We start from the raw sequence: 11,296 nt of genomic DNA, 5'->3' as shown, positions 1-11,296 counted from the left end.
CCTATAACAACAGTTATCAAGCAAGCATCAAGATGGCGCCCTTCGAAGCATTTTATAGACGGATGTGTAGATCGCCACTTCATTGGAGTGAAGTTGGTGAGAGACTGGCTTTAGGCCCTGATGTGCTCCAGAAAGCTGAGGACAAGGTTCGCATTGCTCGGGAGCGACTCTTGACGGCGCAGAGTAGACAGAGGAGCTACGCCGACCAACGACGGTGAGACTTGGAGTTTCAAGTTGGAGACCATATCTTCTTGAAGGTCTCGCCGACTAGAGGGATCAAGAGATTCAGGATTCGGGGTAAGTTGAGCCCCCGTTTTATTGGACCATATGAGATTTTGGAACGAGTAGGTCCGGTAGCGTATCGACTTGCTCTACCACCGAACCTATCGGGCGTACATAACATTTCTCATGTATCGGTCCTTCGGATGTATGTCTTCAACCCGACTCATGTGTTGGATGCTACACCTGTGGAGTTGCGGGGCTACTTGAGCTTCGAGGAGCAACTGGGGAAGATCTTAGCTCGTGAGGTGAAGAAACTACGGAACCGGAATATTCCGTATATAAAGGTCCTTTGGAGCAACCACGGGGAGCGGGAGGCCACGTGGGAGCTAGACAGCGCGCTGCAGGAGCGCTATCCCCATCTTTTTCAGATGGAGTCTTAGGGTATGTTGTTTGCTTTCGAGTTTCGCGGACGAAACTCCTTTTTAGGAGGGGTGAATGTAACACACTGAACCATTGCAAATAGCGAGGTTCGAGTGTTTGATTGTGTTCCGAGTTGTTCCACACTTTGTAGAGGGTCGTAGACAGTGTTCCGACCTATAGTTCGAGTCTCGAGAATTGAGGTTTAAAAACTTGGCACCAAACCCAAAAGGTTGGATTTTAGTGTGCTCTCGGGTAGCATGCTGCAGGGCTGTGTGCCGGTACGCGGTGATGGCTGTACCGGTACAGCCATCGGCCCTGGCAGCCAGTGCGCCAACCCGAGGCTCGGGTTGGGCTGGTTCGTGGGATGTGTACCGGTACACAAACCCGTGTACCAGTACGCAGTGCAGTTTGGGCTGTTTCGTGGAGGGGTGTCTTTGCAATTGTTGCAAACCCTTTATAAGAAACCCCAGCCCCCTTGGAGGGCTTTCTTGTGCCCTAACCAGTGGAGATCAAAGGTGAGTGCCCCTCCCCTTGATTCTTCTCCATTATTGATGGGTTTTTGCTTGTTTTGATCTTCTCCTCTTTATGTTTCTTTGCTCCTTGTTGGTTTCCTCCATGGGAGAAGCTTGGAGCTCGTGATTGGAGCTTCGTTGAGGGAAGATCTTGGAAGCTTGTGGACTTTAGCTTCGTTGAGGGAAGATCTTGGAAGCTTGTGGACTTTAGGCTTGTTGGAAGCCTTCTAGAGGTTAGTGGCTAAATTCTTTCCTCTAGATTCTAGTTTTGATCCTTTTTGTTGGTAGAAACCCTAGATTTGGGATATTAGGGTTGGAATTTGGGGATTTTTGATTTGTGGGCTTTAGGACCCAATTGATGGGTTTAGAACCTTCGTGTAGGTTGCTTTGGAAGGGATTTCGCTTCCATTTGAGCTTTATTTGAGGATTTCTTCATCTAGGTGAGTTTTTCTCCACCTTAGCTTGAGATGGTTAATGATCAACCTTATGGTTATTCGTAAGGTCCGTTTAACTCTTGTTTCTACACCTCTAGGGTGCTAGGAGACTAGTGGACACCTTCGTCGGAGCAAACGAAGGAGTTGCGAGAGTCGTGGTGGGTTTGGCTTCATTGAAATGGGACTAAATGCCTCCTATGTGGTTAAATATTTTTGTATACTATAAATACATGCATATTCATGTTAAATGAAATTTATGTGAATTTTAGGGCGCTTAAAACCCCTATGTTATGCATCATGAAAAACTGACTCTATGTTGCAGAGAGAAACATATGTATTGTTAGTATGCATGAGTTTAATGTTCTAATGAATGATGTAAGATCATGTTTCTTGTGTGGAAAATGATTAGAATGACAAGCTTTTAGACTTATTATTCATATTGAGACATAGTGAGCAAAAGTGTCATAAAGGGGCACTTGAACTAGAAAATTGTTGAACTGCAACTTAGAGTCACACTACACCAAAAGAGACTTTTGGTGGCAATTATTTAGCGGTGATTACCAAACGGCCGCTATTATTATTATTTTATTACTCTTTAGAGACAATTATTTTCAAATATATAGTTTTAACCTACTAATTTTTATATATTAAATATAATCCTAACCCAACCTAAACCTAACCCAACTCACCCGAACCCTCGCCCTCTCTCGTATTCGCGGAGTACTCTCAACCCGCCTCCTCTCTCGATCCAAGCTCCCCCTCCCCCTCCCACTCCTCTCTCGATCTAAGCTGTGTCGCCCTTATTGCGAGTTCCGAGCTCCTCCAAACCCTAGCCCCTCGTTGTCCTACGACGCCGAAGACGAAGAAGACGACGAGGGTCCTCCAAACCCTAACCCCTCGTTGTCCTACGACGCTGCCATAGCGCAGGAGCCCGAGCTCCTCCTCCACCGCCCCTCCGCCACGCCCCTCTCCCCCAGTCCTCCGCCTCCGCCGCGGCGGCGTCCCGCCTCCTCGGCCCCGCCGTTAGGGTCTGGGACCCCTGCAACCTCCTCCTCCGCCCCCCCGCGCCCCCCGACGCAGCCGCCGAGGTCCTCCTCGTCGCCCACGGCGAGTGCGGGGACGGAGCTCCCCGCGCGGACCTCGTCGGAGGGCGCCGCCCCGGCGCCGAGCTCACCGCCGCAGGGCGGCGCCAGGCACGAGCCCTCGCGGTGCTCCTCGACTCGCGGGGGGTGAGGTTCAGCGCCGTGTGCTCGTCGCCGTTAAATCGAGCGAGGGCTACGGCTACATTAGTTTGCCAGGTAATAACCTAATAATAGCAGAGTTTTTCAATTATTAGGTGGATCATTATTCATGAGCATAGAATTCATCTGCATTGTCCAATTTCTAATTTAATTCTGGGTTTCTGTGATTTTTCATTTTAATTTAACCAGTTTCTTTTTCAGTTCTTGGATGTAATAGATGCCCTAAATCTGATAATATGGTTGCTGCAGTATTTAATGTGCGTGGCTGAGATTGATTGCATTATCCAGTTTGTTCAAGAATTATGTGTTTCAGAATGTTCATACTTATAACAATGATATGTATCATAACTAGTCGGTGTTTCATTATATAGCTCCATCAGGTGCCCCACATAAAATATTTTCACTTTAGAGAACTATTTTAATTACACCTAAGTTCTACTTTAAGGTGTTCTCCTGCGACACCACCTTTTTTTTTTCATTTGCTCATGCTAATTATCAGCATGCTCATGACTATTTGTTCTATAACCATGTCTAATTTCTTCCACCTAGGGATGGACCTACGGCTTGGATGGAGTACTTCTCAAAGCTACTCGGATATCAGGAATTAAACTCTTCAATAAAAATGTATGATGCATTTTTACTAGATTTCCGCAACTATTGTTTGATCTGTAGTTCAATAAGATAAATTATTATTGTTTTCTTTTTCCTTTCAAGGGCAGAACTTTGGACTAAAATAGATTAATGTGGGTACTTGGGGCCCGTTTGTATTAGTACAAATTTAGACCAGAAAATCCTGAATCAACAAGATATCACCGAAGACATAGTGGGAAAAGAATGGCCGGGGAGTTTTTCAAACTTGTTGAGTACGAACGGAATTGATACTTTGCTTAAACATGTTTGCAGACGTGAATACACCATTGAATGTAATTGGAAGGTTTGATTTTGAAGAAAACCAAGCAATTCATATTTCTTTTTAATTTTTTATTTTTTTTTGCTGTTTGTGTGTGTATGTATGTAATGTATCTATGCACGTATGTGCAGTCTAGCAATTACATGCTAAATTTATATGGTATTTTCTGTTCTACTTTTATGATACTGTGTTTATCCTTCATGCAGGTTTTTTGTGACAATTATTTAGATATATATATATATATATATATATATCTAAATATGGTATTCCAATAAGTCACAATAATCAACCTTAAGGCACTTTTATATATATATATATATATATATATATANGCGAAGTCACTTCATGATTCTCTAATTGAAAAGAAGGCTCAAAGTGAAGCTTCTGAAAGTGTAAGGGCATATTTACTTGGATGTTGTCCTCATAACTTGTAACGCTTGCTGCGCTCCTTGTTTTACATGTCTTCTTTCTGAACAATATTTGAGTGTTTCCTTTTAGTTCAATTTTTTTAGTTCAATTTTTTTAATCCTCTCTTTTCCATCCTAATACATGATTCAGGATTTCAAGTATGAGGAGAACTTCAAGGAAGCCCTTGCATTTGATCCGAATCAGAGCGCGCATAATGTACATCTTTACCTCGGTTTGTGCAAGGTTTTGGTTAAACTTGGTAGAGGAAAAGATGCTCTTGACAGTTGTGCAGAGGCACTGAACATTGATGGAGAGCTTGTTGAGGCCTTAGCACAGGTGACCTATTACTTTTCTAAAGGAATTCTTTACTCAGGAGATATCCGTTTTTCCTGGTTGTATTATATGGCAATTTTGTTTACTTTCCATGGCATCCAAAATTAGGTTATTTGACGACCCTACTGCTAATGTCCAGGAAATAGTCTGAACCTTTTGCTTTCTACCTAGATATCACTATATTTCCTAATCTATTGCCTATTGAATAGTAACTGCTCGATCTTTTTATTCTCCTTTTGTTCTAAGGCCCTGTACGTAAGAAACTCTAATATTAAATTTTATAACTTTTGAAGTGCGTGATGCAGACAACAGTGATGCCCCCTCTCTAAACTCGGATCCCTATTGGCGGCGGCGGCGTCGTCGTCGTCGTCGTCGTCGTCTCAGGCGGAGGAGCTCTCGGCGGCGGTGGAGGAGTGGCTGAGGAAGCTCTCGGTGGCGGCATCTAGGGTTCCGACGGAGCCGCGAGGATGAATTTCGCGTTTACGCTTGCGCTCACGAAGCAAAGAAGTTCCAGAACCTTCTCGAAGCCATCAAAGTATCCGATTTGTGCTCCGTAAACATGCGAAGGCATCCCGCTCCCGATCACTTTTCCTGTGCGTGTCCACCGCATGCGCGCGCGCACAACTCCGATAGCTCTTTGTTTGTTCTTAAATTTGAATTTTAACTGTATTTGTAAAATTTGTTTCCATTTCCGACTTAATTAGAAAAATGAGATTCTTAATTACAATCCTTTATTTTAGATTAGGATTTGACTCGTGGTTATACGCTCCTATTTTTGAATCAAAATCATGGGACTAGATGATTTCAGACTGTTATTTGAAAATAATTTCTGTGATTTTCATTTCAGACCTATAACTTTTCTAACGAGACATTTCGTAAACTTACCGATCATATCTAAGAACTTAATGTTTGATACATAAAGTTTCAAGTTCGAAATCTAGTTGTATTATATTTCTAGCTGAGCTTATTTTAAAAAAGAAAGAACGTATGTAAAATGCTATTTCTCTCTCTCTCTCTCAAAAAAAAAGGAAAGATAGTTCCAGTACCTGCTATTTGGGTTAACTTCCTTTTGCCAACATAACCTTATCATTTGTAGATTCAAATTGCTCACGGCAAAGCAAACTTTCTTTTACTAATGTAGCATTTACTGTTTGAGATCCTAAAGCAAATTTATTAAGCTTTCAATTTTAGTCATTTTGCATCCATTTTTTCATATATTGATGTGATCCTGTTCCTTATTTCCTTGACAGATGCATATCTTTTGTATTCAGAAGCTTCAGTCTGACAAGATTTGTCTTCTAAGTTCTAACTATATGTTGTTCTTTAAACTCCTACGACTGCTTAGCTGAAGAGTAACACCCAAATGAATCTAGATCAAGGATGTTTCTCTAGTGCGACTTTTGTTATTCTAGTTCGGTAGTTCCTGAATTTGCTGTACATATCTTTAGATGGTTCAAAAGTAATCCCTACAAATATAGGCAAAAGTAGACTATGGTGGAAAATTTGTAGTCATATGGGACAAATATCTGATCATGTTATAATTTTCTCCATTGGAAGGATTCTTTTGCTACCTCTGCATCTATGTAGGTTATAAGTTTATTACACCATCATATCATCATATTGCCTAAGCAAACTCTTTGTCTTAACATTCTGCACCTGGTATATGGCATTGTTGAATTTTTTTCCTTTTGTGTTATGATAAATAATAAGGTTTTCTACCATCTTGTTCAGATCTCTAAAAAAGGAGTATGATGACTTGAACTCTAAAACTCTTGAAGCAGAGAAAGAGGTAAAATTGGTGCAGATGAAAATACAAGATACTAAAGCTCACCTGTCAAAGCTTCAAAAAGATATGGATGGTAAATTCACCAACTAGGAGTCATATATGCATTCTTCGTCTTTTCTTATCTCTGTTTCCTGTACATCACAAATGAGTGTAACTTCACTTGGCAAAGTTTGTTTTATTTATTTTATCTTCTTTACTTTGTCATCTGTCTCATGTTGTTTTTGCATCAGTATGGAAGATTGTTAACCTCAATGAGAGATGCTACCATTTAGCTCCTTGATTTCATACATATCCTTAATGAGATATATTACAGTTTCGCTTACTTTAAAACCTCAAAGACTAGTTGGCCAGTAGGGTGATGGTACCTTATTGTTTGAGCATGGGCTGTGCAGAAAAGGAGCGTCCCCTACAAGGAAAAAGATTTTTATAAATAATGCTTTGAGATCTCATTTGATACTGCTCACATTTTTCTTGTTTTTCTTGTTTTTCTCTGAAACTTAAATTGTATATAATTGAATGCACGAGCCGATGGTGGATTATTTACAATCTATACTCTATACATCTACTGGGTTTGTTTTCCTGCTAAAGTAGAATATTTAGTGAAAAATTTTGGTTGTTATCACAACCAAAGGGGCCAATGGTTCTCATGTGCAAGGCTTAAGTTCTCGTGTTCTCTCTTTTTTTTTTTTAAATTTTTAAATAGTTTAATTATTATATATTTCATTATTCTTGTAATTTGTTTATTATTAGACCCAAAAAATCCATATTGGTCGGATGGATTTGGGCAGATAATGGGGCACTGTTCATGATTAGCAAGTCCATTAGTAGAGATTGATCTCATCTTTCGGATGGATGATGAGTCAAATGACCTGAAAATGAGTTGAGGTGTATGTAATTTTATATTTCTTGATATTACTTGTTGATAGCTATTCATATAAATGAACAGAACAGTGATTGCATGTCATCTTTAGATAAGGATGTCATAGCTGTGTTTCTTACATTGATTGGGACAAAGTAGGTGATGTGGTGGCACATAGATCTTGTAAATAAGATATTGATATCTCTCTGCACAAGCCACTATCAACTTTTCAAGTGTTGCAGGTAACAAAGTCACCTGGATTGGCCCCTTTGGTGGTTTGCTCTCTCTTTCCATTGCTTTTTTTTTAATTTCTTTCTCATTTCTCATTAACTTATTTGCTTTACTAACAGTAATCTTCGGCTAATCTCAGCGGAATTTTTTAATTCATAACTTGTTTTAACTTCACACTTCATCTGGTACAGTGACATGTTTCATGATCATGCACCTATTTATGTAATTGGAAACTTTTAACTTATGACCTGTAGCAGAAATATTGCTTTTCCATGCTCTATTTTATTCTTGTGAAACACAATTTGAGCAATTGCTAACCACCAACAATGACTACAGGATAAGAAAAGCGTCGAAAGGAACACTGCAGCTGAGCTAAGCTACTGAAGATTTTCAAAGGTGAGGAGGATTTGGAGTGTTGTGTACTTTTTTAAATTGAAATTAGCTGAAAATGCTTACGGGTGCGCCAACGGTAAGCCTAACATAAAAAATTCGTCATTAATGTCGCAATTGGGATTCTTAAGCACAGTAGAGTTAAAGACCGAAACACCTAACATAATAAATTCGTATAACTCAATGTTTTCTCATGAAAACCAGCAATTCCTTACCTCAGCTGAAATGTGTATTTTGATGTTCTGGCCTCATACTAAACTTTGATAGTTTTATTCATTAAAATCCTCCTATTGCTTCCCACTAAAGCAGAAGCTTTAAATTGATGTTTGTTTTGGGGCTTAGAAGCTAATTTTCACTCCTGCTAGAATAAAACTTGTTAACATTTGCTTCTCTAATGCTTGGCTACTACTTTTTGGAGTAGAGAAGTTGTTTAATAAACTAGTCTAGAATGGCCCTTAAATTCAAATATGATGGAAGATCTCTTCATAGGCTTTGCTGAAGTAAGATAATCAGCTGATCAAAAGGTGTCTTTGTTATTATTAGATTGATTAGAGGACCCACTCTATATATCTAATTTCAAATAATTTCTAGGAACTGTGCTTGGACTGTATGAAGACAACAGGTTTAAATCTGACTCGAAAAAGACACAACTCAAAGCAGTGGATATTATTGGCTTGGGTTCTGGACCAGAGTTGGACAAGAAACTCAAGTATGCAAGTGATGTTTGTACTGAAGTAATTTTTGGAAAAGAGCTTGTAAATGCACCAGCAAATGTTCTTACCCCTGGTTAGTAGACTTTGGATCCTTTTAATTTTCCCAGATTTGACTTCATTCCTAGAACTTGGAAATTGATGTTTCTTATAGTAACCTTTCTTGCCTTCAGGTGTACTTGCGGAAGAGGCTTCAAAAGTTGCTTCCTCGTATAGTGATGTTTTTACTGCAAATATACTAGACGTGGAGCAATGCAAGGAGCTAAAGATGGGTTCATACTTGGGTGTTGCTGCAGCATCTGCGAACCCTCCTCGTTTTATCCATTTGTGTTATAAGCCTCCAGGTGGTGATGTGAAAAGAAAGCTGGCTATTGTTGGGAAAGGTTTAACATTTGACAGGTAAATGTCCTTACACAAGAATTTAACATCTTTAAGTATATTTCTTGATTCCAAGAAGTTAAAGCAAGAAAAGTTGTTTTTTCTCTTTCATTCTGTGCAATTGTAAGCTTTTGCCAGTAATGCCAGAGTCACGGAGGTTATCTTTCTAAATCATATCTTTCCAGATGCTGTATTTTGTGCTTTAATAATTTTTTTGCAGGATGTACATGCTTCTAGTGTAAAGCAAATAACTGAACAGGACTGATTAATGCTTCTTTCCTTGGTTATTGTAGTGGTGGTTACAACATAAAGACTGGGCCAGGCTGTTCCATAGAATTAATGAAATTTGATATGGGCGGCGCTGCTGCTACTTTTGGTGCAGCAAAAGCTATTGGTCAAATCAAACCTCCTGGAGTAGAGGTAACTGGGTTTTCCTTTTTCTCTCAAACATAATGTTTTCTAAGGCATCTAAAATTAGTTTTTCTCAACATGGCTAATGAGCGTTCTGTTTCCAGGTTCATTTTGTTGTTGCTGCCTGTGAAAATATGATAAGTGGCACAGGCATGAGACTTGGAGATATAGTTATAGCTTCTAATGGAAAAACAATTGAGGTATACCTATTTAAAAGATCAGCCTCATTTTGATATATTTTGTATGATTCAATTCTCTTTATTCATATTTTGGAAGGAAAAATGTCTAGAAATTTGCAGTACATGTATTATTTTTTCCTCTTTGGTTACAACTAAATCCTGGGAAATTTGAACATGAAATTTGTCATGTTTCTCAAATATAGTGGCTGGAGTTTCTTTAGAAGTGCTATCTGAGTTGCTCTAAATCTTGAATTTTAGCTAGAAATCAAAGCTTTAAACTGAAGTCTCTGCTTTTGGCACCAAGAATTTCTGTTTGGCTTCATGCTTCAGTGAAAAGATTAAGAATCCCTGTTTGACAGATGTGACACTTAATATTACTGCTGCTAGATTGGTGTACTTACCATCTACACCTGTAAATTATTTACTATAGATCTGTTGATATGTTTTCCAGTAGTATTTTTACCTGTAAAAGTCTTACTATCTTTAAAGACCCTTTAACATCCTTTCCAGTACTATTTCACGTTTACCTACTACAGCACTTACTCGTTTAATTTGATTCTGAGGTTCCTAGGATAAACTGTATGTAGTTTTAGTTTCTCACCTCTAGATATTAATCTAACCTATTTGGTGATATTGGCCTGAAATTCTTTTCGCTGTTCTCATGTTCATTTTCAAATGTGCTTGTTTACTTAATTTGAATGCTATTGTTACAAAATGAAAAGAAAAGCTAGACCAAATCAGTACAACCTAACTTTCATATTTTTTAGAAATTTGATATGATGATTTTTATTTGGTAATTTTATATACTAATTTTATGACTTCTTTTTGGTTGATCCAGATCAGCTGGAGCTGCGGAAATTGAAGTGGGAAGCAAGACATGCGGTGTTTATTATTTTTTTGCTACATTTTGAACAAGTATTTTTTGTTAGAACTTATGTTTGAAATTTAATTTGAATTCTGATATTGTAATTTGAGAGTTGAGACTATTTGTTATACAAATTATTAATGCTTTTTGGTTACTAATATTTTTTAATATTTCAATTCATTATAGTATTTAGTTGNCGGCGATAACCGCCCCAGCGATTTTTAAAATCGCCGTAAATAAGGCCGCCAACCATTTTTAGGTTTATTTACGGCGATTTATAATATGTTATTGCTGATAATATTTACGGCGATTTATCATACGTTATTGTTGATAATAAATTGTTAAAATTGCCACAAAACATTTTAGCGGCAATTGTAATTGCCGCTAATTTAAAAAATAATCGCCGCTAAAACATAGTTTTGTTGTAGTGTCATGATGATAGGCCATTGAAAATCTATTATATTCCATATTTTAGACATGATTACATAGAGATAGGCTATTGAGACAGTTACTATATTCCGTGTTTTAGACACGATGACATAAAGGCAGGCCTTTGGGACATGTGCTGTATTCCGAGTTTTAGATCCGATGAAATAGTGATGAACCACTGGGACCTGAGACGGACTTATTCGCTTGCATGCCATTGTGCTCATTCGCACATACTTGTGAGGGTCGCTCCCTACAAGTCGGCACTCCGGAGATAGCGATCACGACATATGCTCGCCCGTGTGGGCTTGGGCGCCAAAATAGGATGCCGTGTGGGAGGCTCATTCCTAGAGTGGGGATGTTGACTACCACGGGGCCATTGTTGGCACGGCGCAAGCTGGACTACCTACGGGTAGCTTCCACAGGATTGGGTTACTGGTGACATACTATGCCATTTGGGCATTGACTAGAATAGTAAATATTGACACATTACCATTCTAGCTTGTGGTTATTATGTTCTGCTTATACTTGTGCAATTATGTTATGTGGTAGTTTATTACTTATGCAAATTCATGCTAAGT

General features: G+C 38.9%; 1 protein-coding gene across 8 annotated transcripts; it reads left to right on the top strand.

The window, feature by feature from the left end:
* LOC109712618 (leucine aminopeptidase 2, chloroplastic-like) lies at positions 2,321-10,419 on the top strand. Of its 8 annotated transcripts, none has more exons than XM_020236277.1 (10): positions 2,321-2,886; positions 3,379-3,453; positions 4,786-5,073; positions 6,212-6,339; positions 7,693-7,752; positions 8,338-8,532; positions 8,630-8,855; positions 9,128-9,254; positions 9,350-9,445; positions 10,263-10,419. In XM_020236277.1, the coding sequence occupies exons 7-10, from the start codon at positions 8,725-8,727 to the stop codon at positions 10,284-10,286; spliced, it is 378 nt and encodes a 125-aa protein (XP_020091866.1). In that variant the 5' UTR covers positions 2,321-2,886; positions 3,379-3,453; positions 4,786-5,073; positions 6,212-6,339; positions 7,693-7,752; positions 8,338-8,532; positions 8,630-8,724; the 3' UTR covers positions 10,287-10,419. The 8 variants fall into 8 exon arrangements, with proteins under 8 accessions (XP_020091866.1, XP_020091865.1, XP_020091868.1 ...); XM_020236276.1 differs by having other exon boundaries at positions 4,774-5,073; XM_020236281.1 differs by lacking the exon at positions 2,321-2,886 and adding an exon at positions 3,121-3,274.

Source organism: Ananas comosus, linkage group 7 (genome assembly GCF_001540865.1).
Source record: "Ananas comosus cultivar F153 linkage group 7, ASM154086v1, whole genome shotgun sequence".
NCBI classification, from domain to species: Eukaryota; Viridiplantae; Streptophyta; class Magnoliopsida; order Poales; family Bromeliaceae; genus Ananas; species Ananas comosus.
Note: the sequence above shows the minus strand (reverse complement) of the source record. Positions and strands in the feature narration are given on the sequence as shown.